Source organism: Limanda limanda, chromosome 7 (assembly GCF_963576545.1).
Source record: "Limanda limanda chromosome 7, fLimLim1.1, whole genome shotgun sequence".
NCBI lineage: Eukaryota > Metazoa > Chordata > Actinopteri > Pleuronectiformes > Pleuronectidae > Limanda > Limanda limanda.
In genome coordinates, this window is record NC_083642.1 from 11,946,374 (window position 1) to 11,974,076 (window position 27,703).

A 27,703-nucleotide genomic window follows, 5' to 3' on the forward strand; every position below is an offset into this window, starting at 1 on the left:
CAGCAGGAGGAGCAGCAGCAGCAGCAGCAGGAGGAGACATGGCTGATCGTGGCCGGACGGGACGGGACCGGGAGTGAGTGAAAGTACCGGGCGGATGCTGCACTGTGACGGGCCGACGATGCAGCCACGCAGGCGAGGACTCGCTGCGACACACCGCCAGACGCTGGGTTAAGAGTTAACAGTCATCCGGCGGCCGAACACACGATCTGCCGTGGGTTGTGTGTTTTTTCTTCACTGCAAAGTAGTTGAAGGAACTTGTCGCAGTGGATCCATCCCCCTGCTGTCCCGGATCACCCCACTCGAGGAGGGGAACAATAGTCTCCTGCAGCACCGACACAAGCAGGTCAGTGGCAGCGGCGTGTGTTTGTGTGTGTGAGTGTGTTTGTGTGTTCACATTCATGTCAGTACCGGGACAACAATGGGGACAATCACTGGTCCCACCACCTGACCCCCACACTGCAGGTGGACTTCAGTCTCACACAAACGAACGTGTCCATTTGGAATGGATCACACGTCTGTGAGCCGGACGAATACTTTTCTGTTCAGAATTTTCGCTGCTTGAAAAATCCCAAATCGCAGAAAATGCAAAGTGAGAAACACCAGGCACGGGATAGCCCACTCGCTTTGAACTCCCCAGGGTGCTGTACTTGAAACCTATCGTAATGGTGGTGCTGGTTTTAAAACTAGTTGGTCCCACTCCTGTTTCCCCTCCGAGCTCCAGAGGTGGGGCGCCGGGAGGCTGTGCAACTTTCCCCCTGCCTGACTCTCCTCCTCCCGGGTACTCGTGTCAGGAAACCACGGGGAGTAGAGGAGCCGACCGACAAGGGCCTGGTTTGGTTGGTGTGGGAAGGTGGAGGTGGAGTTGGAGGAATCTCTGTGGCGATGAGGCCAAACACGAACCGTCCCCGCGAGTTTGCAACGAGTCCTGTGAGATTTGGTGCCCACGTATGTGCGCCCGGCCTGCGGCAGAGTTAAACCCGGGACACCGCCAGTCCGGTCCGGAGCTGCGGTCCTGCAGTGTTGTGCCCAACCTCGGGGATGTTCCATCGGTTTCCATCTGTATTCTAACCTAGCACAGGCGAAGCACTTATACCTATAGCCGAATATCACATGTGTGTTCCTGGGCAGTGTGTTTAGGGTATCATTTAGCACTGAATTATTTATGTCCATCTCAGTGTGGGACGTCCAGATTGACAATCATGCCCATCCTTCAGTGCCTTTGCCCTTGTGTTGCTCTGCAATAGCAACATCTCAGTATTAACCCCAGACCAATAAAAACCGTGTGTTTTTACTGTGTATATTTCATCCCAGAACTGCCTCATTACAATAATGACATCCTTACTAAAGCGTTGATAGGGGCTCTGGTATATATTTTTCAACCTTTACAAAATATACATAATTACACCACTTTAGTGATTATACAGTCTTACTTTTTGGCACAGTGACAGTTACTGTGCAGTTTCCCCTGAATCTATGTCCTCTATGATTGAATGTCACCAGTTGTCCACCCCTCTGTGGTTTAAATAATGGCATTTATTAACCCAGGGTATGGCTTCGGCTCACACCAAAAAGTCCGTTTTTATAGTAATGATACTAACTAAAGAAGTTTTATCTTGCCAGTTATTCAACATTGTGTTTTACCAACTTGGGGTGGAATCATATCACAATGACTGATTAGGCTACTATATATTTTCATACAATTTCATTCTGTAAAGCAAATATATCGTTGTCCCATAGCCTAATACAGATTTTAGCAACATCTTTTAGCCCCAACTGAAGTTTCAGAATTGGGAAAGTTAAATAGTTAAAGAATATTGCTGCACTTTGAATCAATTCTCCCTAAAATCCTAGAAAAAGCTTCAGTTACTCTTCCTGAACATATTTGGAAGCATTTCCGATCTTTTTGCAATTTAAGTTGTCAGGATTCGTTTTGTAACTTGTAAAATGATTGTGAATATTTTCATATTTTACTCTGGAGCTTCAGGTTAAGGAATAGACAAGATGCTTCTTTTTGGATTATCTGTTGGTCTATCTGTGTGGACATGTGTAGGATTCCGGTAGTTGGGCAGATTTGTGCATTACTCATTCAACCTCAGGCCACTGTGCCAGGCAGCGTACTGAGTGCCACTGAGTGCCTGCTCCACTCTGCCACATTGTATGTGTGGGCATGCATGCGTGTAATTCCTGTGCCCCTGAATTGCAGAAGAATGTCAGATTGTTTGTGATGCAAAGCAAAGGGCTGAGACAATATCTGGTTAAAGCTAAAATAACCCCTACTTCACACAAGCCGTCAAAAGCCTCTGCTCTTATAAAAACTGCAGACTCAGGTCCTCTGGTCGATTCGTTCTTAAACCTCCGAGAGGCTAAGAAGAGGCAGAGGAATCCCAGAGCTGAGCTGGCAAGGATCGCATGCTGCAGTGCTGTGTGGCATCCCAAGCACTGGAGGGCTGGAAGTTTCTTACAATTAAAAGGGTGTGTGCGTTTGGATGCGGGAAGAGGGGGTGGGATTGGGGATATAGAGCAAAGACAGAGAGATGATAATTATGAATTTGCAGCTTTTCGTCTCTTCTCGGCTCCGTTTCCTTTTTAAAACATGATCTTTTCCCATCAGAGACAGAAGCTGCGGTTCCAGCCTCGTTCTGTAACCTAGCAACCCAAATGGTGTGTGTCTTGAATAAATTCCGACTGTGGTCGTCCTCTGACCTCCTCGGGGGGGTGTGTCCGTTGGCCTCACCTCCATGCTACCACATCCACGCAACCACCCAGACATACACATGTGGAAACAGATGTGCGACTCAGACAGGCTGCTCAATTATAACTTAGGGCAAAGTTGGAGGAAGGTTTCATTTCTTCGCAGACACTCCTTGGTATCACTTGCGTGTTAACCCTCTATGGTGAACTTATCAAGCGCGGGGTATAGTTTGTTCAAGCACAACTAAAAGTGTATTGTGAGTAAGAGCGTCCTACATCCTCTGGAGTCAGTCCCTCTTTCGAGTGGGAGTTATGTATCAGAGGTGTTCACGGTTTTCACGGTGTCTGGTGAGTGGGTCCTGCACAGGGAGCCACATGACCAGTCCCACTCACTGATCTGCCTCCTTCAACCTCCTCACATTGCCACGTCCGTCAGCACCAGGCCACAGTTACTCTTCTAAAACTCCCTGGAAGATTTTTTACATTATTATAAGTCTTGTACTAAATGCAGCCTAGTTTAGTTTATGTGCACTGAGCTACTAGTGAAGCAGTGTAGCAAATATTAAACCGACATCACAACTTAATTTAACTTCACAACTGTTCATATAAGCCACTTAAATAGACTCATCAGGCAGAAATGTCTGTGTTTTTGAATAATTACATACAATAAAAGATGAAAGAGATTCTATAATCAATGCACAGCGATTCTAAGCTAATTAAACATTTAAAAAGCTTATTAAAAATCAGGAAGAAATAGAAAGTTAACTAGTAAATTCTGTGCTTATTTTTCCGTAGCATACAGGATAGGTTACACCACATTTCACCTTTTGTATAAATAAAATAGGAGATCTCAATTACATATTTAACATACAGTGGCACCCTGAAGTGTTTCTCTCGATGGCCTGCTGGGTAATGAGTCTCCCACTGCATTATGGTGTGGGCTATTGCAACAGAGATAAGATGACGACTGTGAAATTAGTCACTATTGTGTGTGTGTGTGTGCCATGGTGGAGGCATAAGTGTGTGTTGATAACATTTATCTGGGTTATTAGGTGTGCATTGTGTTATCGGCTGTTCCCACAGAACATGAGTCATTTGTGATTGTGGAGGACGAGGATGCCCGAGGACAATCCAATCTTCTCGTCTGCACCTTATTATTCTCTAGTGAAGAACGGGAAAACATGCAAATGAGGGGGGAGGTAGAGTCGTTCCATAGTGATGATCCAGGGGTGACGGATGATATGAAATGAATGCATGAGATGCTGCACTTAACTCTATTGTTTCCTTCTCTAACTTTTTTATGTTTTTTAATTTCGGGGGAAACGTCTCCGGCTGAGGTTTAAACATCCAACTGGGCTCATGTAAACTGGCAGAGTTTACAGAGTTGATAGCAATGGATACTCGCCGAAACGCATCTTCTGCTGAAATAAAGCCGGTCGTCCTGAATGAGGATTTGAATTCCCTCAGAGCAGTGCCTGTCTCTAATAGGCCTGAAAGACTGAGAGCCTGAAAGGATGAATGGCTTTTGTTGAAGCCTCCAAGGTTGGACACAAAGAGAAAGGCAGGGGGTGCCATGTGTGTCAGTGTGTGTGTGTGTGTGTGTTTGTGTGTGTGTGTATGGACTTGTGAACGTCAGCTCCCGAGCCCTTATGAGTTAGATGGAAAGAGCAGGAAGTGGAGAGGAGACAGAACTCCTCTAGCTCCGGGCCAGTCAATACACAGTTATGCAAACGCACACATAGCGTACATATAGACGTATGTTAAATGTCTGCTGATGGGCATTTCTTACAATATGTAACGTTGAAAGCTCACTGAACACACATAGTTGGGTCGCCATTGTTTATAAAGAGCACTTAGCTGGAAAAAGAATGTGTACTTTTCTCAGCGTTTATTTTAAGGATGGGACGCTTCCTGTCTTCCGTAACCACATTTATGCTGCAGAGTATTTAAAACCAGCTTTTCATCAGTCATATTGTCATTGTCATGTTGTCGGAGGACTACAGAATAATCAGCCCCAGATAATGAAGAACTTTATTCTTGTCTCATTGCATTAGAATACATTAGATGTGAACAGCTGATGGAATGAAATGCGCTTCAATCACATCTCAACTGCTCTTGTCTCAACCAGCTGGGGAGCGTCACAGTCAGCCATTCACATGTCATTTTTTTTCATGTGTCTGTCTAGGCCCGTCTCTCTCTCTCTCTCATTTATTTTCTTTATTCTGCAATGTTTGCACTTGGGATACATAACAATGAGATCACGCTGTGTGAGCAAACACAATCGTCGGGCGTCCAAAGAACTGCAGAAAATGCGCCGAGGCTGCACTGCGGTAGTTTGACTGTACAATGAAGATTAAACAGGGCAGCGTGGATCCGTTGATGGTTGTAATGAGAACAATGTCTATTACTGTGATGATGGGGATGCAGGAGGTGATGATGATGATGATGATGATGATTTATAATGATGTTGTTTGGTTGTTGTGTCCCCCTCCTCCTCAGCCTGTGGGCCCCGGTGTAGCGGTCGAGAAGATGGACCGGATGAAGATAATCAAGCGGAGGCTTTCCATGTCTCTCCGCAGCGCTCGGCCCGTCGACGACTCGCTTTCCGAACTAGCAGAACAGATTTCCTTGGACGAGCCGACCACAGCCAGGGACAATGGTGAGACGCGTAAACCCTGCCTTGCAGGTATACACAAGTATATAATATGTATGCACCATGTTTACTCTATAGAAGTAGAGTAACTTAGTTGTTAAAGTTAGGGTTGGTAAGTGCTTTCTGAGACACTTTTTTATATTATTTGTTGAAATTAAAGCCCCAATGGCCATCAATCAACTAAAGTCGTGCACGACCGATCATTTCATTAAGGCTGAGTCAAAGTATTTCCTGGTGTACCTGTCTGTTACTACCTGCCGATGCTCTAACCTCACCTGGCAAGAGTCTTAAGCCGATGAGACATGCACAGCAGAAGCAGAGGTGATAGCCAGAAGTTAGCGGGGGAGTCACAGAAAAGTCGTCTTCTAGCAGTTGTCAGTGCGCGTTCTTCTGTTCTGGCACCGCAGCTTTGATGAGAGGGTGTAGCCTGCTCTTGCAAGCTTTTCCAGGATTACCAACCCTAGCTTTAACAGAAGAAAAAGCTTTTATACGGCGGGTGGGGTAGCACGGATTGCCTTTACGATGAAGTGAAGCTCTGTCACCTCCATAATGCAGGATGGTGCATGAAAGTCGTATAAAGTTATGGGAGCTGATGAAATGTATTGAACTGTACTTCCCTCTTGTATGTTTTCAGTTTTAGATTTTCAGTTTATTTTCAATTTACATACGTCAGTGGACGTATGTTAGTATATGTCCATAGCTGTGTCTCAATTCAGCTTGTCCCGCCTTTTAAAGCTGTCGCCTAGCAACAGAGCTATGGCCGAAAAAGTTATTTTAAAACATGTGTACCATTAGCTGTTAGGTACTGTTCTGTCTCACTTGCCTCCGCCATAACCTCTTTGTAAAACAGTTAGCATCCGAAGTGGAATTAATCACGGGATATGTTGGACAGGGTAGCATCCTGCTGGCTCGGGGTGGAAGGACGTATTTGGGACAGCCTAGTTTTGCCCCTGAGGCGCAATCAGTCTTTATATGCAGCCTCCGAAGGATGCGGATCCTGAATTGAGACACCGCTCATGTTTCAAAAATGTTTGTGTGTTAACATTTAGGAAAATGTGAAGCTCTCATGAGGACACATAAAGACACACACACACTCACAGAATGCTTCACCTGAACTTTCACACTCACTGGAGCAATGTGAACCTTCATCATCCTCACCTCATCATCACTTCTGTCACCATCACTTCACTGTTCACCTCACTTCATCAGACTGACAGGAGTAGCACACTGGAAATGTATTTGAACACACAACCTTTCGTTGTCAATTTGATTAGTAAATTTGTGTTTTCAAGTGAGATTTTCAAGAAAATGTTTCATATTGGAGAAGAATGTGCAAAAAGCAGCGTCATTCTCAGAAAATATGGGTGCCATCTGGTGGGCAACTTTCAGGACTGCAGCTCCGCAGAATCCTCACCTGACATACAAACATGATGCGTGTGTGTGATCATCCATCTTGGTGCGTGTTAACGTCTTTATCTTGCTCTCAGGCAGAAACCAGGTCAGAGCATAGAGCGCGGGATGTGCCGTGTGCTTAAGCAGGTTCTCTTGTCAAAGAGAAAAGACAAAATCAGGAGCCAGACACGTTTCAGTGTTCAAATATAGCTGTGTGTGTTTTTTGGGCTGGATGTATTGGCTCGGAGTTTGGGTACAAGCAGCGATAATGTTTGTTTGGTGTTGCTGTCATTCCAGCTCCTGGGCTGCTACATCTATATCCACCTGATTAATTTCATTCCCTGCCATCGCTCCTCTCTTCCTCATATTATTTACTTCCCTCCCTTTCGTATTTAACAGCCCGAGCTGGATGAGTACATTTCCAGAGAGCGCGAGGAGCAAGGAAGAAGCGAGGGATGAAGGAAGTAATGTAGGGGATGAGGCGAGGGACATTAAACTTTAACCAAGGCTATACATCTTTTACTTATCATCCTCTGTTGACCTTTCCCCTCGCTGTATCACCCTCCTGACCCCCCACATCTCTATACATCTTACTCAGACGGTTCAAAAGAGTGGTGGGGTAAAAAAAATCCTCCTATTTTCAAAGTGCTAATTAGAAACCATGTTGAGGCGGCGGCTGGCCTCAGATCAGGTTCCTTTTCTTGGAGGACTTAGATGGGTGTTACTGGAGGCGAGAGACTGGGAGGGAATCGTGTTAGGATTTTAGGAGAACATTAAACTCTGATGCTCTGGGATCACAGTGGAATTTACAGTGCAATTGGCAGGAAATTGGGGATTATTATGAAAGATAGGAGATGTGACATGTGGGCTCCCAACCACATTCTGCGAAAAGGAATCATTAATGCTTGAGAGAACTGAAGGAAACTGTGATGTATGCGTCCTGACAGGGTTTGTGAGGGTATTTAGCTTTGAAAGAGCTTTTTATTTGTCCATAAGCTTAACATATGACCCATAGACTTCAATTCAGTTTCCTTAATATATTTTCCAGTACCTCCGTCAGTGATTTTGATTCTCCTTTATCTCTTTGGTCTGCTTCCTACAGTGTGTCTGCTAGTTTTTCATGTGCATGCCCCCCTTTTTTTTGTTTTAACCCTCTGTTCTCTTGATCAGCCTATGACTCAGCATATTTTCCACGACGCACGTCACACACTTTATATACGTTCCACGGTTACTTGTTTTTCTGTGTGCCACGACTGTTCCCTCCTAACATGAGTACCGCAGCTGTCCGTGTTCCCACCCTTTTATCTTGCAGCACCACATATTGTACTGTTCCTACATGTTCTGCTGCCTCTCTGTGTCTGCTCAGTGTATGACCTTGTTTCGTCTCTTTTCCTCTTTCTCTTCTCTTCCTGTTCCCTCCTACAATTCCTGCCATCTGCCTGTTGGTATTTTGCTGCCTCTGTCCACCCTTCTCCGCTTTTTTTCCAACTTTTCATTCATTTTTTTTCCCCTCTTAATTTGCCAACATGCTGTCCTATCTGAGTTTTCTCTTCTCCTTCTCGTCTTCTCTGGTATACTCTCTTTTTTCCCGTTTCTTCCTGTCCCTGGCTGTCTGTCTGCATCGTGTGTCTCAGAGCCCATGGTGGTGCGCGACATGCACCCTCCTGCTTCCCATAGTGCTCCCTCCTTCCTGCGTCAGTACGCTGGTCATCTGGGCCGCACCGCCCTGCGCAGAGAACCAGGTGGGGGGCTGGAAAGAGACAGAGCCTACCTGAGCCTGCACAGGACTGGATCTCTGGGTACACACACACACACACACACACACACACACACACACACACACACACACACACACACACACACACACACACACACACACACACACACACACTAACCCTAACACACACACTAACCCTAACACACACACTAACCCTAACACACACACACACACTAACCCTAACACACACACACACACACTAACCCTAACACACACACTAACCCTAACACACACACACATTAACACAGTGATTTATGCATGCAATCATAAGCACACACCAACCATAAAGCTGCAAAAACCAGTGGTGGAAAATAACAAATTACATATACTGAATTTCTGTTCTTATATTTCAAGTAATTGTTGTGTGTGTACTGCCTTTGAGTGTTCCTATTGTATAGTTCCTTATATTCAACTACATTACAAAGCTGATATTGTTACATGTAAAAATTGAACAGCTACAGTCAGTACATGTATGAGTGAAAAACATATTTACTGTCACAAACGGGATATCCGCCCAACATTTACCACAGATCTAAAAGGCTAAAAACACTAATGACCTTAATCCAACATTCACAAATGCGTGCACATGTTCGCAACACCCCCGCACTCTCTCAATCACTTTTTCCTTCTGTCTCTCTGCATTATGTAACGGAACGCGTTGTCTGTGGTTCCTTGGATCCCAGTAATCTCATTTCCCACTGTGGCAGAACGGCTTACATCAGGAAGGAAGGGAAAGTCGAGGATGGAGGGAAAGGGAGGAGCTGAAGATGTCCGATGGGTTGAGAATGAAATGAAGCTTGGAAAACAGCGAGAGATGGATTTATAGGGGGCTGAGCGATAGGGAGGGAGAAATGAAAAAGTACAGATGAAAGGAGGGAGCGGCCGGCTGAGTGGTATCGGAGAGTGGTAGTTCCACAATGGCGCCTTCAGGAGTCCTATTAGCTTTGTACTTTGTATCCCCCGAGTCCTTGGCTGCATGAACTGCTGATAGACCACAACAAGACTACTTGATTCATTGAACTCTGGCTGACAAGAGAACGAGTCCTGTAACTGGAGCGTGATAAGAGTGTGATTTATGAAACTTAAGCGTGCTACAAGGAGTTTTTAACTGGTTATGAAATCTTGTTGCCTTTTTTATGACCTACAACAGCAAGGTAAACAATCAGAGACAAAATTGTCTTTTTCTATGAACTATTCTCAATGTCTGTGGTCTGGTCGAAGCACCGCATGAACAGCACTAAAACAAAATTATAATGCAATCATACTGCAACAAAATAAACATGACCTCATTGCTCTGCGTCCTGCAAATGGTTGTATATCTTTTTTTCACTCCTTTCAAAACAAACACACGCCGACTACGACAGGAGACGATAGAAATATTACAGTGTTGGTCCAGAGAGGAGCCAAAATCTACGAAAATTAAAAGTCTCTTGTCTGGGGTTTATATGATCCTTCTAAGGAAATATGGACAGCAGCATAGGGGTGGGTTTCATTTGAACGTCAGTGCTGTTGCTGATATGATATAACTATAGATCTTGTTCATACAATACAATTTAATAGTATTCAGATTTAGCCAAAACTATAATGGATGTAGTTAATGCACTGCATAAGAGATGATTGTTTGAGAACATGGAAAATAGTGCCTGACAGTTACTGATTATAATGATAGTTTAGTTAAGCAAATCTAATTATCATAGTGACAGTATTGGCCAATGTTAATTCAAAGACAGTAACGGTTTTCTGACATGTTCCCAGTGGGACATGATATAATTAAACTGGAATGGCACTCAATAGAGCGCTTACCTCCACCAAGGCCCAACAGTCCCCTTAAATTAAATAAAGCTGCATTGCACACTCAGAGATATCAGTTCTGGTTAAAAAAAGAGATCAAGATCCATGAATTATTCCCTGGGAAATTTGTGAAAGTGTCAAAACACTCACAATGTTGAAAAAAGTGATAATATATTCCCCTTTGTTCAGATCCTTGTTGATATTTAATGGGTTCTTTCTTGACTTATGTCTCATCCTTCTACCAATTCAGAGGAAATCTGTTCAGCCATTTTGCATAATCCTGCTGACAAACAAAACCAACTAACAATCAGACATTGGTGAAAGCTCCTTGGCGGAGGTAATAAATAAGCAGTCGTCTTCTTTCGTCTGGCTTTTGTCTACTGCTGACAGGGAAATGTGTAGAACTATATGAGAGTGACTGTGAAGTCCACAGCTGTCTATGAGCTTAAAAGCCTTTAAAAAGGGCGAAGCTTGACTCAGAACTGAGAATAGATGCTACTCTATTATTAAAACCTTGATAAGGTGTAGTTTGAAATGTTAAGAGGTTCACTGTGTGAGTGTGAGTGCGAGTGTGTGAGTCAGTGAGTGTGTGTGTTTCCCACTGGTCGGTCTCGCTGACTCACTGCGTGCCACTCAGCAGTCGGAGCACGTCGCAGCCTTTAATAGAGCAACATGATGATGCAATCTCTCTCTCCTGCTGCAGATCACCCACCCTTTCTCTGCTTTCTCTCCCTCCGTCTCCAACTTGCTCTATCCACCCCCATTCGTTTAACTACGTTTTATATCTGAGTAGGGCTGACTGTGGGGTTATCCGTGCGTTTTAGAGGTGTTGGGCCGGGAGCCAGCGCACGGAGAGCTTTTACAGGTTTGTGATTCATCTGTTGCTAGCCGGGCCAACGCTCACTCCCTCCACCACGCACACTGTACTTACAGGCAGGAAAGACGAACACTGCACTTTTCATTCCAGCTTTTTCGCGACCGACTCACCTCTCCCCCTCTGTGAAGATGTCTGGTTGCACTGTTGAGGATTAGTCGGCACCTCCTGTCTGTTTTGCTGAGAGAGAGGAGTCTGCTGAAAAGCTGCCCATCTCCTCTCGGAAAACACGTCGCGGCCGGGCTGCTATTTCTGATACTGTCACAGATGTCTCCTCGTTCTTTTCTCTCCTCTCCCCCTTTCTCACCACATTTATCCAAATGCTATATTTAACCTCCCGATAAAATCAGAATGGGGCAAAGATAAAGGATGGAAAGCTTTTCAGCCCAGCCTTATCTTTTCCTGTGTATTGTGCACCATGAGAGACCTTGTTTGTGCCAGGGATTTAATGTAATGCATTAACACTGCATTAATCCCTGTGACCCACTCGCCCTCTTTCTCCCCCTTCACCCATCCATTTACTCACTAACCCACCACGCTCACTCCCAGATTGGGTTTAATAAGAACAATGAAGTGGACTCCTTTTTTGTAGTTCGTCTTCTTAGCTTTTATGTGTGCTGCTGCGGCTCGCTTAAGGGTAAAGGATGCTCCGCAAGGATTCCGGGGATTTTCAGAGTAGGTAGGAAAGAGAGGAAGAGGATAAAGCGTTTGGGACCAGCACAAGAGGAGCCGGTAGCTTACAGTAGGCACTCTGGTCCTGGTAATTGAATAATAAGATTCCTTAGATGCAGATAAAAGGTTTAGATGTAATTACTGCAGTCTAAATTCTCTCTCCCCTCCAGCCTCATGTGCATTTCTCTGTGCGCGCATGTTCCTCTGGGATGTTATATGCACTCTAAGTTTTATCGTCTCACCAGTCTGGAGGCAGACTATCCAATTTATGATCAAAAATAAAAAAAAAAGATGAAAAACAATATATTTTAACTGTAACCTGAAATGTAGGTGAGCAAATATGGACCATAAAGATGTTTATAACAAGAAACGGTGACGTTGAATGAGGCCTTGAAGGGAGATAAAAGCTGCGTGAAGGAAGCCGTAGAGGGCAAAAGAGAAATCTTTGGCCTAAAGCCGCTTGTGAATATAAAGAGACAGGGAGACAGTGATGGGTGAAGGGATGAGCTTTTGTCCTTGACGTTTTACACAGCATGAAAGTAGAGGATGCAGCACTCTACATCAATATATGTCTGTCAATGCACTGTAAATGGCCATTACTCTTTACTAGAATCTGACCTAATGAACCAGTGTCATAAAGGTTTTAGATTGAAAAAAATACAGCACGCTTGTAGCCAAATATTAATTTTAAAAGTTAAATTAAGTAAATATGTTTTCAAGATGTGCTGAGTAAACAGGATGGCGATGAGCTCATGCACTTATCTAAGTTAATTGTACCATCACATTGTGTCTGCTGCCAAGTCTGGTGGTGGATAAGAACATCTTTATTGACTTGCAGGGTGTGTGAGCCTCTGTGTTTTGCCAGTGAAGAGACAACCTGGTTATTGACACGAAGGGAGAGGTGAGGGTTTAACCTTATCGGAACACATTTGAAGAACAGTTTTTTTTGAATGTGCTAATCCTTGAGATTATCGTGAGGAAAGATGACATTTAATACTTTATCTTGCTGACATTTTGGATCTTAGTTGCCATTCAATGCATTTATTTAAGCACTTATATTGATGTTGGTTTCTATGGCGGCGAGGTCCGTTTTATGGGAAACCTATGGAAATATGCATGCAACCTAGTCATGGGAGATTAATCAAAAATACACATGGATGTCTCATAAACTGATCGAGTTGCATCATCCTTTGGTGCATTATGCTTCCATCTGTATTTCTCAAAAATACATTACCATTACCATAATCCTTGAATAAATTATTCACATTTTTCCCATTAAATAAGAAGGGTCCCAGTTCAGATCGAGGCTGGGCAGGGGTCTTCCAGTGTGGAGTTTGTATGTCCTCTCCGTGCTTGAAAATTGATGGATGTGTTAGCTACAAAATTAACCAATAATTTAGATTATTGGTATAATCTAAATTATAAATAAATTTCAACTAATAAAGCGCCAATGTGTAAGATTTCAGTGAAATGGATCTATTGACAGACATTTACAGTTTTTCTCAATTGGTTTGGCTCATTTCACGAAACAGAAATGACATTCTCAGAGCACTAAGTGCAATTGGCAAAATAGCCTATATGGTTCAGCACAACTACATGGATCACCTTCAAAAGGTCATATCTCACCCAAAACAGTTAACTCAAGCTTCAAAACCAAATCATTTTTTCATATAAATAGTCAGTGCCCCCAAAATGAAAAGTTCCTTCTCGATTGCTGTGGCTCATCTCTCGGGGGAAAAAGGACATTCTCCAAGGTTTAAATACATTTGCCAAAATAACCTAGATGGTTCAGCAAAACTCCATGGCACACCTGCAAAAGGTCATATCTCTCCCAAAACAGACAACTCATCAGTCAAAACTTAATCCTTTTCTCATACAAATAGTCAGTGCCCCCAAAATGAAAAGTCCCTTTGGCATTGTTTAAACACTACAGGTCAAAATGTTTAGATGTTTTGTCAGTATGGCAGTGGACCATAGAAATATCCTTCATGTGCACATTTCAATCTTGGCTCAGTCCTTTGACACTGAATGGTTACAGTAGATGTTTTCTTTCCAGAATACTATGTGTAAACAGAAAAAAGATTAATTCAATGTTTCACATAAAATACTTTATTGCAGTCATACAGCCATGGAAATTGTTACAGTAATTGCCATCGTGGTTACAGTAACAGAAAATGTGTACAGCATAATATACTGTGGGACAATAAGCACATCAAAACTAAAATTAGGTATAGCCTACACTAACAACACATACAGTAAGAAACTAAAGTAAAGCTGGGGTTTCACTAGTTTTCATCCTCACTCTCCTGCTCTTCCTCGCGCTCATGTCTGTCTGACCACAGTTTTTCATCAACATCACATCTGATGTTCTCCCTTGCTATGCAACGGGGGAAGAATCTGCGTGCATGCTGCAACCATCCCTGACACTGCTCTGCTGTGACATCACCACAAGCAGCATCCATTGCCTGGAGAAGGGACCTCTTGTCATAGACCCTCCACCTCTATGCAGATAAAAACTCCTCGATAGGATTGAGGAATGGGGAGTAAGGTGATAGGAGCACCATCAGCATTCTTGGATGGGCAGTGAACCACGCCCTGATGAGCGGGCCACGGTGGAAGCTTACATTGTCCCACACAATGAAAAATGTGTGGGAATAGACACTATTACCATTTGTATTTAGTTGTTTACTTTGACTTTAGTTCAATAAATTTGAATACTACAGTTAACTCTACCATCAATAATTCCATAGTTGACTGACCACATACCTGTTTTCCCTGCAGAATGTTTGGATGATAGAGGACACTGTAGAGCGTGGTACATTAGGCTGAACTTGACGACCTGCCTCTGCCATTGTGAGGCCATGGTTGACCACATGGTCCACAAGTGTAGCCCGAATTTCATCTGGCCCAAATTGTTGTCTTCGTCCTCCTCGGCCTCTTCCCCCTTCTCCACCACCACGCACCCTTGCTCCTCTTCCTCTTCTTCTTCCTCCTCTTTCTCAAGTAGGCAGTTGCCCTTGGTCGTTTCCCTGGCCAGGTGCCTCCATGTTCATAAATTGTACTGAACTTGGTCAAGCTCTAGATATTTGATGGAAGCATTTATGCTCCTGGATAGCACCTGTCAGCTAACTAAACTTACTGTGTGATTGGTGATCGGTTGTGTGAAACTCGCCCTTGATTAGTAAAGTTCTAGTTGCACCTGAAAATTAAGCCGATGATCCAAGAGATCCATATTACAGTATATACCATGATGCTTTTCATGGTATTATGTGCCTGAAAGATTTTGACAGTGGAGTGAACTATTGTGCAGGTGATGATGTAAACAAGGAAATTATGCCAACATGTTCTGCAGAGAACAACCACTTGACTGAGAAGCAACATTCAGTTTAGACCAGCAAGATATGTTCAATTGGTAATTGGGCTAAATGAAGGCAATTGTACCTAACCGTTTGCAAGGTGTCCTAAATCATATGAAAATTGTGCTTGTCATGTGCAAGGCTGTGCTAATACAATTGCAATTTGATTAAAGGAATGAGATCTTCCAATCTGTTGTGAACAAGTGCCCAGCGGTTTGGAGGTTTGCACGTGTTGTTTTGAGAATGTCATTTCTGTTTCGTGAAATGAGCCAAACCAATTGAGAAAAACTGTAATGTAAAATAATCCTAGTAATGTTTTCACGAGTGTGTTTCATCTTAATTATACCAATTGTTTTATTTGCCCTAGAATGGGCCCTTGACTTTGAAATACTTCATCAGGGTTTTTATGTAAACTGAAGGTTACCACAGGTTCTCTTTCATGTTTGGACGGGGAGGGTGAGGTATTCAGCTGCAACATGCAACTTCACCACTTATGTCACTAAATCCTTCACACTGCAACTTAAACTGGAAAAGTAAGTAGTAAATATTACTTTTAAAATGCCTGAAATGGAGTATTTAGTGTAATAGATTGATATGGAGATAGTGGGTTTCAATAGTATTGCAATTCTGCAATATATTGCGATTCATGTCCCCCATATTATTCAAAGGCATTACAAAAAATGAGGAAAATAAGACTGCTCAACTCACTTCAAATGTCACATTTAATTCTGTGAACAACATTGTCTTCTACACATTAACTGAAGTGCAAAAACTAAGAAAGGGTAGTGCAAAAACTTTGTCCGTGAGCATTCAGGACACAGGACTTTTGAAATTATTTTCTGAATAGGAGACCTCTCACATGAACACTGAGCTCACAGCACATAACTAACAATTATTTAGATACAATACAGTAACATCAAGCAGACATAATAGAGTAACATAAACCTGAGAAAAGTCATATAAAAAAAAAGTAACCTAGAGCTTCAATGAAATTGAGAAAAATAAACAAATGTGTACTACTAGAGTCCAGTCCAGTTGGCTGCAAGGTCATGACCCAAAATGTTAAATTAATTTGGGAATATTGGCGTTCAGAAAAAGGAGTTGGTAAACATGCTCAGATGCTAAAGTGCTCCTCTGGGCCGTTACTATATCTCCTGCAGAGGAGAACATCCTTTCAGCACACACACTAGGTAACTTTTAAACTCTGAAACTCTCCTTGTCATGCTTTGCCAGCCAGGGGCTGTAACATATATAATTGTAAATAAAGTATTAAAAAAAAAAAAAATATCGCGATACTGAACAGAATCGATTTTTTCCCCCACCACTATTGTACACAGACTGCGATCATGCATCGTCTGTATGCTCTGTGTGGGGCAGAGCGATGCATGTGTGCAGTCTTGAAGGGCATGTGCAGTAACTATGTGCAGTGGCACGTGCAGGGGAGCACTTGTGTATGTGTGCGCAGGTGGTGTATAAATAATGGCCTGTGCTTCAGGTCCACTGGGAGCGATGGAGAAGCAAAGAGGAAGGCAGAGGCAAAACGTATGAGAGGGAGAAGATGGGAGCTCAGGATGCCAGAGGCGTCACTCAGGGTTTCAATTTCTGTGCTAGAGTGCGATAAGGACGAGGAGGCTGAGGGTGTGGAGGAGGGAAGGAGCGAGAGAGAGCGGGCAAACGAGATGGAGCGATAGAGCCGGAGTGAAAAAAAGAGGCTGATCAGGCAGAAAATGTTGTCATTGGCTCCCGAATAGAAAAAAAAAGAGCAGGACTGTGCTGTATATTTACCACCATCTCCTGAACCAGACAGATGAGAGGAGCGAGTGAGGGAGCGAGATAGAGCGAGAGATATTGGCTTCATATAGGAGGGAGGAGACTAATCGCAAGGTGAAGGGAGGGAGCAGGACGACCAACAACACTGGAAACACTGCTAGGGGCGCCAGAGGCAAGGAGGGAGCAGCCGAGAGACGGGGAGAGCGCTGCGACTGCCTGAGTAGAGTGGTGGGCTGAATAACAGAAGGAGATCTGAGAGAGGAGGAGAGATAGAAGACTGGACGCTGGACTGTAAAGGGGAAAAAAAACAGAGAGAAAGCTTGAAAGGAGGAGCCGGGAGCCGAAGAGGTCATATAGTTTGAAGAGCAGACAGATGACAGCGTTTTACTTCCTGGTGGGAGAGTTTTGCGTCACCTGTGCTCGTGCATTGTGTTACAATGGAGACACAACACCTGTTATTTTGAGATAGATGATGGGTGTAACAGTTTACAGGGGGCGCGTGCTCGGGCAGTGTCTGCAGCGTTTTGCCTGCACCTGCACAGTGTATGACCTTCCTTAGTCAGCAAGCAAGAGTGAGACTGCGGAGAGAGGAAAAGAAGAGAGGGAGTGTCTACAGGAAGAGAGAGAGAGAGAGAGAGGCAATTAAAGTGGAGTAGCAGCCGAGGGAGTTGTTGTATTGTGCTTCGTGTGCCGGTGCCACCTGCACTGTCCTTCCAGTGTAAGACTAGTGCATGTGGTTCACCTGGAAGGAAGCAGGCAGCAGGAAGAAGAGATTTGATCCATATTTAGTGACAGCTCCCTGTTCCCCCCCCTGACCGGTCAACTGAACTGATCTCGACTGGGGTCTCTATTTCTTGAAAAAATCTCTCGGGAGAAATGCATTTTTTAGTTGTTTTTTTTACGCAACTCTCGGCTGTAGCGCTTTGAAATCTCTGGATCGATGGATACGTCGGGCAACCCCCAAGGTTGTCCCGCACGTGCTCCCATCAGGGTGGGAGACTCCAGGATGGAGGACCCTAGAGTGGGAGACGGGTTGAGAATGGGGGAGAGAGACGCCCCGCTGAGGCTGTCGCCCTTCCGCATGCTTCGATTGCTAGACTCACGTCGTGCTCCGGGAAGCCATATCGGTGAGTCTCATCGCTGACACCATCAAGTTCATCTGCATGCTGATCTGCCATCTGCTCACTGGCAAACAAATAAACTGATCACTTCATAGCAGTTTTCATATATATAGTTTAATATATTTGGGTAAAACATTGTTCGATAGATAAGATGGTTTGTGTCAATAATTGTATTTTCATTGTTTTAGCACATGTAATATGTCTGTATATACGAATATATGAAGTTAAGATCAATCATTGTCCTTCATCAGATACAATATATAGATTTGTGTGAAGTATTTTTTCCATCAGTCAGAATACTTTTGTGTGTGTGTGTGCTTGAATGTGAGTACATGTGGTCAACTTCAGGGAACCAATGAACTCCTCAGAGAAGTGAAGAGGCCATCAAGTTCTTCTTCTTTTGAATTTTTAATTCAAATGCTTTTCAGCAGAATGACTGCAGCATCTGTATTCCCACCGGTCACACAGAAATATGCCAGACAGTATGCTGTGTTGTGCTTACATTACAAGCAGTTTGAGAAATTGGCCTAAGAAATAAAAAAGAAGAGTTCAAAGCCTGTAAGTATTGCATGTGGTCTTTTCATTCTACCACTGCACCAATGAGCCACCCACTGAACTTGATATCCAGCCTTGCGGATAAAAAACTGGATTTCATTACTCTTTGAAAAGCTCTTGAAGCGAATCTTGGACTGACATGACTTCTTTCAACATCCTCTCCATTGGCTTTTCAATAATTTGCTGAGGCACTGCCAACATTTGGCAGAGGTGGATTTTCCAGCTCAGACCTTAGCGGAGTAGACGCAGAGTTGAATGAGGTGAGGATGGTTCTAAAAGCAGAGCACTCACTCTTCAGGACGTGTTAGCGGAGAGTCAGCGACCTTAAGTAGGGCAGCCGGGCTCCACCCAGGGAGCCAGGTGAAAGTCATGAAACTTACTGTCTGCCCTTAGTCTAATGTGGAAATGGAGCAGAGAGGAACTACTCGGAGAGATTGTCCCGAGAGATTAAGATATGTTTGTGTGTGTCATTGGGTGAATAGTAGAACCCGCCCGATTTATCAGTTTGCTGATAAAAATTGGCCCAATATGATATGATAATAAAGTTTCATAGTAAACTGTCAAATACCAAGCCTCAATTACATTTAGTTGTCATAAGATTTTGAATGTCAAAGGACATTTTAGGAATTATTGACAGTTTAAAAAAATGTATTTATCCACCAATATTTATATATACTCAACATACCCATAACCCCTATAACCCTTATCAGTTGGGCTCTTGTGTGTCCATTTCCATTTTGAGTAGTGAAAGTGTTCAAATGTGTTGGGAAAAGCTAGCATATGAGAGACAGGTGCAAACTCTGCAGGTGTTTGCTGAGCATTATCTTATTAAGTTGTTTTGTGTGCCCAGGTGATAGAAGGTTAATCGTCCTGTGTTATGCACCCGCATCCGCTTCACTGTTTACACAACCAGACAAACTCCAGGTGTCTCTGAAAGTGAGAAAGAGCTGTGACATAACAGCAGTACTGGCTACCCGCAGCTCGTGAGTGTGTGCGTCTGTCGGAATGTAGGAATCGTGGATCAGTTTCCCTTCGCTCTGGTGTCGGTTATCTTGAGTTTAGTGTTTCACCATCAGGGCCGTGAGGGTTGATTCCTGATATCACGACTCGCTGCTCGGTTTTCTTACCAAGCTGTTCTTTATACACATCCCCTGTATCACTGTGTCTGGATTTGAGGCCACAGGCGGTTAGATCAGACTGGTTGGTTTACTGAGCATTTACACATGGATTGTGTTGAGTTGTGGTTTGCTAATGAGCATATGCCGCTTTTGTCAACAGATAGTTGGACTAATGGACAGATGTAGATGGAAATTAGTATCGTGGATCTATCAGGTAGTTTGACTGTTTGTGTCAGTAAGAAAACGTCTGTTTATGGAAGGTTTTAATTCCAAGTAGGTCATGAATTTCACTTAATTTAATTCCAAATTTTATCGGCTTATCCCACATGTAAGTGGGTCTGGGGCCGTGCCACCCCAGGGAGATTTTCCCCCATTCACGGCAGCTGTATGCACTCATTTTCAAGCCAAATGAGAAATTAGTATGCCCCCATTTGTTAAAAAAAAACATGATTGTTGCACAAGAAAAAAAATCAACCATTTTGTGTCTAGTTATTCTACAACTGGACCTACAACCTAAAAACAGGCAAACACTTCTTATGCGCAGGGACTTTGAAACAGTTTTTAGTCTAAATTTATTCTGTCTAGAGTTAACAGCAGAACTTTATTTGAATTTTTTATCCAATTTTGAAGAAGCTCCTGCAAAGCCAAGTACATTTTGTCTTCAACACTTTGACTTGAATGATTGGCCAACAGAGGAACATTTACTGAAATTATATTATATTATATTTATTTAGAGAAGAGCCTAGTCCGACAAACAACCTGGACATATATATGACGGTGAGATACTAAATCTACTACTCCGGGTCTCATCTTCTCATTTTGATAATGAAAATAACAAATAAAAACATATCAAGATCAACTGAACATGAACTAAAGATATAAAACGGATGAAATGCAGGTTGTATAATCTTCTATCTGTGCCAGGCACCTCTGCTCTCCTGTCCTCCCCCATTTCTCTTGCAGTATAGGCTTGAAATCAAGGATAATAAATGGCGCATTCCGTCACAAATATTTTCAGTCCATGCTTTTAGCAATGCTTATTATTAAAAAAAAATCCAGTTTGCAATATTTATAGATCATTAAATTACAAAGACAGGTTGCTTTATTTTGTCTATACTGTATCTTTAATATTTTTTTATTCAGTAGAAACCAGTCATCTTTTTTTGAAACCTTTCCAATTACTACATAAAGGGGCCACGCACGTGACCTATAATCAACCTCAGGTGGGATTTCCCCGCTCTGTGTTCTGTGTCCTGCGGCTGAGGTTCATCACTTTTTCTCTTCAAAGCCATCCTCCCCAATCCTCCCCTCTCTCTCTCTCCCTCTCCTCAGCTGATGGCGGCTGTTTAAAGTGTACACAGAAGATGATGGTAAAATGAGCTTTGACGTCTGCCAAGCCCCTCTATACAGAATAGAAAACAAACAGACAACCAAGAAAAAGCAGGTTTCCTTCCTCTGCATTCCTTAGCCCCTCATACCTAACCCACAACTAAAAATCTAACCCTTACTCTTCCCCCTAGCCCTAAACGAAACCTAATCTAACACCAACTCTACATTGAACCCTTAAAGATCTGTCTCACATTAGGACCTTCATTTTTGTCCTGACGGTGACAAAAGTCCCTATGGATGAACTCTATCTGTCGTCAGATTCCCCCACTCACACATACTGTATGTGCTGCACATGACCCAGACCTCAAAGCTATCGGGCATCAATGAAACCAAACCCAGAAGAGAAACCCTCCCCCCACATTTACTCAGTCACCAGTGAAGGAGGCAGTCTTGTCTGCAGCACCGTGACTCATTAATCAGATGGATTGTGTGTGTGTGGGTGTGTGTGTGGGGGGGTTTGCACTGGCAGGCAGTGATGGGAAAGCTCCCATTGCATGCAGGGTAATATCGATCTCAGACCTGCACTCGTTTTACACCCCTGCGTGGTTGGTGGTACAATTCATAATCTGGGGATTGGGATCCTGCTATGGCTGTCACAGAGGGGTGATGAAATGTGAGCCCATGGAGAGACTAATGAGAATAGGACAACAATACTCAAGAGAGAAAGAGCGTCAGTGTCACTACAACTAGACACTTCACAAATGTTCTGTATTGAATTACCTTGCAGGATATTAAAGAGGAATGTAAAATGTTCAGCTAAGATTTGGTTATTTCCGGCCGGTATAATTTCACAGATCGTAATTCCTGATAATAACACTCTGCCTGTGTGTGTGTGTTTGTGTCCGTGTGTGTTTTCTAGGTATCGTCCATGAGAATGTGAAGATGGGTTCAGATGGAGAGAGCGACCAGGCGTCTGGGACGTCTTCTGATGAGGTCCAGAGTCCGGTCAGGGTTCGCATGAGGAACAACCATCATCGGCGCATCTCTAATGAAGTACGGAGAGCCAGGACGCACCTGACACACACACACACACACACACACACACACACACACACACACACACACCAGACATAGTGTAGTCATATATATATATATATATATATCCAGAGGAAAGCTCACATGGACACAACATCATTCACTGAGATTCAACAGTGACACTCAGTCCTTCACTGTTCACAACTCAGTTTATAGGAAATGCTAAGGGGATGACTATTCAATCTGTCAGATGGTAGCGCTTCACCGATAAATAGCACAGGCCCATTCACCGGCTTCAACTGATTGCAGCTATGCAATAAACTCAATTATTGAGTTTCATGATGCGGCTGAATTGTGTACACAGTGGGCTCCAAAATCCGAGACCATCATATTTAAAGTACATTAAGTTGCATGTCAGTGGGAGTGCACCTGTGCCGACCAAGCACAGGTAAATTTGTCGCTTTTTTTTTGCCACATACCTGATGTCCTGGTCAGTCTGCGCACGTGTGTCTGTCCTTGTGTGTGTGTGCGTGTGTGTTTTGAAGGAGACGCAGAGTGATGAGCGCAGCAGTGTTACGAGACATGCCTCTGGACACACAGGCTGCTGCCTCCGACTGCTGTGAACAGTGGAAGGGACTAATTTAGACCATGTTTACCACACAGAGAGAGAAAGACGAGGGGGGGGGAGGAAAATGCTGGGGTGAGACAGTAATTATGGCCGTAGGACTAATTATTGGTATGACAAAGAAAGAGGAGAAACCGGAGGAACAGAGCTCTGGGGACGATAAGAGAGAGGAGGGAGACGTGGAGGACAAAATGAACGGCGGGAGAGAGCAGTGTTTCCTCTCAGCCATCCCCCTCTGTTCACCCCTTCCCCCCATCTGCCTCTCTCCCCTCAGGAATCTGTCCATTCCTCTCTCCTCTGCTCATGCGTTCCCCTCCTCCTCCTCCTCCACCTCCTCTTCCTCCTCCTCTTCCTCTTCATCCTCCTCCTTTGAGCATGTGGATGGCACTCTACAACAGTGCCAGCCTCCCTCTTCCTCTCTCTCTCTCTCTCCCTCGCTCTCTCGCTCTCTCTCCGTCAGTGTGTGTGTGCAGTCATGTGGCAGGTCAGAGACATGCATCGTTGAAAGCGCATGTGTGTGACTGTACAGAAAGACACGTTTAAGGAGGACAATGAGGGAGCTACTAGAGCTGTTCTGCTTTGTGAGTACGGGGACACGTGTGTTTATATGTGGGTCTTTATTCAGTCCGTGCCCGTGGATAAGAGGGCATGAGTGTCAGTGTCTTTGTCAACTTGTGTCCATTGTTGTCCTTTTGAAAAACGAGCATGGAGTGTGCACTTGTGCGAGTATCTGTTGTTGCACATCAGAGGTCACTAGTTGTATGAGTTGCATGACATATTTGGTGCATTTTTGAGAGTTATTCTTTTTTTGGCAGCCATTTGCAGCTTTGGTCTGTTGTTCTATCGTACCGTCTTGTATTTAACTCTTCTGTGAATCAGACTCTCAGTGCAGCTTACAAATGCATAAATTACTCTAAGGTCTGCAGGTCATGTTGTATATGTTGTATTTTCGCAATGTGCTCGTATGTAATGCTGCACGTTGTTATCGTAGCCAATGAGCTCAGATAAAACCGTCTCAGGCGTGAAATCCCTCAGCCTTTCATCTTTACGCAAACACACACTCCTCCATGGTCCCACTAACGCTCAGATGTAAACACACACACATCATCCCACACTCGCATCACACACACACACACACACCAAGGGTATGTACCGTGGGGCGGTTGGGACTGGGCCAGCCGCCGCTGCCATGGAAACAACATGTGACTAGCACCTTGCCAGCGAACACGTCCTACATGGATAGCATATAGGAGGAATGCATTGTGGGAAAAGTAACAGCCCACAGTTGCATTCCAGCAAGGAGGATGAAGTGAAAGCTATTCCAGCTGAAGTGGAGTGGTTTGGTCCCTGTTATTCACTTTACCTTTGCTTTGTGGTAAAAGTATAAGGTTAAAAGAACAAGGTGTAAATATAAGGTCATCATAAGCAGAAGGTCGACTGAATGTAACTTTTTCAAGAGAAACCACAGCTCCTGACTGAAATCACCATCTTGACACCGGTACAGTTCACACACTGAAAGAAAATCAGCTGATTTATGACTTGAGAACAAAATATCAACCGTGATTAATAACAAAATGACTGCCTCCAGATGTGTTCCAGTTTGTGGAGAGGAGTGTGGGACCAGCGGTGTGCCAACCTTCTCACTCTGCCAACACAGTGTTCAGAATATAAGCCTGAAACTTGCCAGCAACCAAATTGGACCTGGTCCTGTTATGTAGTGGCCTTTCTGTGCTGACACCTTGTAACTGTCGTTCATTCACAAAAGCAGACGGCACCTGACAACCAAAGATTTGACTGAGCTGCTGTAGCGTGCTGTAGTTTTGATGCGGTTTTGTTGGTCTTAAAAGTAGGCCAAGTTGGCTGGGTTTAATAAAATTCAAGTCTTTCGATTGGCTTAGACATGTACATATCTCCAGGGTCAATGATGGTTGGTTAATACACTAATCAGCTTGTACATGTTGAGATTGAGATGTCATCTTTACCTTTCCTTATTTAACTGTTTACACTTAGTATTGGGATTATTTTGGCTTCATTTATTATTATTATTTTGTAGCTAATGTTACAGCACATTTAAAAGATTTCAATTTTGATTAATTAGTATTAAAATATGTCCTCTTCTCTCTGCAGATTTTATGGAATGAAGCTGAATTACTGCAGATGTGTATTAGTGCAAATGATTGTTTTCAATGTGGGAACAGGAAACAGAGGAGGAGACCCCCCCCTCAAACACATGACTAAAGTCATATGGTTAGAATTTAGGTAGAAGTTCAAGATGATCTATGAAAATACTCATAAACCTTTCTTTCTCTCTTCCTATTGTCTGTTGCAGGACATAAACAAGCGCTTGTCTCTCCCAGCTGATATCAGGCTACCGGAGGGCTACTTGGAGAAGTTCGCAATGAACAGCCCGCCCTTCGACAAACCCATGAGCCGCAGGCTACGACGTGCTTCACTGGTCAGTGCTCCGTGTGTGCGCTTGTGTGTATATTTGCATTTGTGTATTTCTGTGCAAAGCAGCTGAAACTAGTTTCAGTCGGCCGCTTTGGTGTTGTTGTTTTTCGGTCCCTGTGTGTTTTTGGGAGCATTGTCGGGTGTGTACTGTTTTCTTGACGCGGCTTTGTTGAGAAACAAAAGTAATATGAACTTTAAATGCCATTGTGCACCTTTTTAACATGGTCCTCTAAGGCCATCACATGCACTGACACACACATACAAACATAGACTCATTGTAAACTGAGTTATGCTATAGAGCTTACTATGGCTCAGTAGGGAAGGAATGATGGAGTGTATATTATGTATCCAGGCCAAGACTGAGTATGGGTATGAAACATGGGGTGGGTGAGGGAAGAGGTGACAGGGGGGGGGGGGGTTGATTGGTAAGAAAAGGCAGATATTCATGAATATGCAGAATGTCCCTTTACACCCCTTTGTATTGCTGCTATAGTTCTCCTGCTCCGTCTCTTTTTTTTCATTTTGGTCACCCTTTATTTCCCATCACTCCTTTGTGTCTGCGATCACACTCATTCCTCAAGTTTCCCCTCATACACGACTGAGTGCACTGATCTGTTTCCCCCCCCGCACTCTCTCCCCCTCGCATGCACGTTCTTTTAAAATTCCAACTCACTTTGCCTTACTGTTGCATTTTACTTACAACACGATTTCCCAGAAGCCTAGAAATTCTATGGGAAAGCATTAAGGGGTTCGCCCTCCATCAAGCACTTTTGCTGTAATTATTGAACGGAGGCCTGTGCCCTGCCTCCGGCTCCCGGCTTGCAGCTATTTAATGACACAGCTTTTCTGCAGGAGTCTCGTGGAGATGAAAGGGAGGAATGTTTGAAGGAAAGTTTGCTGGGAAGAAGGGAGGTTTATGGGAGTGAGGGCGGATCAGAAGAGGAGGATAGACTGTCTGGATGTTTGCGTTTTCACAAAATAAACGAGTGGCGGTTCTTTTCTGACGTTGTTTGTCAGCTCGCGTGTGGCCCGCGGTTGTTGCATGGACGTGATGCAATAGATGAATCAATAATTCAGCAGTGGTGCCAGACTCATCTGCTGCTGCTCCTCTCCTGACTAGGACTTCACGCTGGGACACCTTGAAGTGAGTGAGGGAGCAGGGAGGAGAGAGAGGGAAAGACGCAGAGAGGCATGATGAGGGGAACTAATGACTAGGAGACCTGTTTTAAAAAAGTTATCAGATGCTGTAAACAAGGAGGAACAAATAGTCAAAGTGGATTTACAGAAAAAACAAATGGCAGCTTTGATTAATGATAGAACCAGTCTTTACTGGAGCACAAAGTTTATGTGGAGCTTATCTTTACCTCTGCTAAGGTTTTTACCCCAGACTGTGTTTTGTGGGTTTGTTTATAAGCAAGATTACACAAAAACTACCAAACTAGATCCATGAAACTTGGTGAACGGATGGATAGATCTATTTTTAAAAAGTCAGGCCCGTTTAGGCAAGTTATATCCATGCATGTGTGAATTGTGATGTAGCTTGATTCACTTTGAGGGGCCTTAACAGAGGTATGGGCTTGACTGAGTGCCGTTGTGGTGTTTACTTTATTTAGCATGGTGCAACAAAGCAGAATAACGTATTTGACTGCATCAAACCAGTTGCACTGTGTGTTTGAGGCCTATTTTGGGCTATGGGACAGTTTAAGCACCTGTGGTTAGAACAAAATCCTGAGCATGTTACAAATAATAAAAAAATATATAGCCATGTCTCAAGAGAACACGTGTCCTTAGTCATCCTTTAATTGCATTAATCATTTGTTACCGCAACATAGATGTGTCCGGTGTCTCATAACACGTGCATCACGTCTGAAGCTGTGTATTTTGATCTCTGAATGGTTTCCAATGTAATGTAACTGAAGTTGGTTGGTATCCCTTTCTCTCATGGCTGCTGCCCACTCCTAATCAATTATTCACAGAGCCGTCCAATGAGATCCAGTGTTCGCTGGTGCTGAGGAAATGTTAAATGGACTGCAGTTATAAAACGCCTTTCCAGCCCTAACGTCCGCTGGAAGCGCTGGACACTACAAGTCACATTCACCCATTTGAACACGCATTCATACAGCGCTTCTATATATAGTGCTTCCCTATCATGCATCGGTTCGGTGTTTTGCTCAAAGACACGGACGAAGAAGCCAGGGATCAAACCACCGACCTGGATGACCCACTCTACCAATGAACGGGAAGTCATTTTATCTCAACTCACACTTTTTTCTAACCCATTCAACCCCACAGCGATAATAATAATACGTTATTAATTTAAAACTCATAGACACCAGTTTATGTGTTTCTCTTGCTAATTACTTACGTTTTTTGCTGTTCACTTTATATTAAATTCTATTGCTATCTGATAAAAACTGAAAGCCTCGTTACTTAACTTAATTTTCCGTTCGTTCCCTTTCGGTCAAACTCTGTTGTGATCAGCGGGTTCACATG

The 27,703-nt window shown here is 43.6% G+C and overlaps 1 protein-coding gene across 3 annotated transcripts in view; it reads left to right on the forward strand.

The window, feature by feature from the left end:
• The first annotated feature begins 2 nt into the window (after window positions 1-2).
• The window catches only part of LOC133004716 (cyclin-dependent kinase 17-like), a 39,833-nt gene continuing 12,132 nt past the window's right edge, over window positions 3-27,703 (forward strand). Inside the window, exons 1-5 of one of the 3 annotated variants that reach the window (XM_061074212.1) lie at window positions 3-343; window positions 5,191-5,350; window positions 8,371-8,535; window positions 22,019-22,152; window positions 25,089-25,214. In XM_061074212.1, coding sequence (XP_060930195.1) covers window positions 5,221-5,350; window positions 8,371-8,535; window positions 22,019-22,152; window positions 25,089-25,214 — 555 coding nt within the window. In that variant the 5' untranslated portion in view covers window positions 3-343; window positions 5,191-5,220. Of the gene's footprint in view, window positions 344-5,190; window positions 5,378-8,370; window positions 8,536-22,018; window positions 22,153-25,088; window positions 25,215-27,703 lie in introns of all 3 variants that reach the window. The other 2 variants (XM_061074209.1, XM_061074211.1) reach the window with 2 other exon arrangements.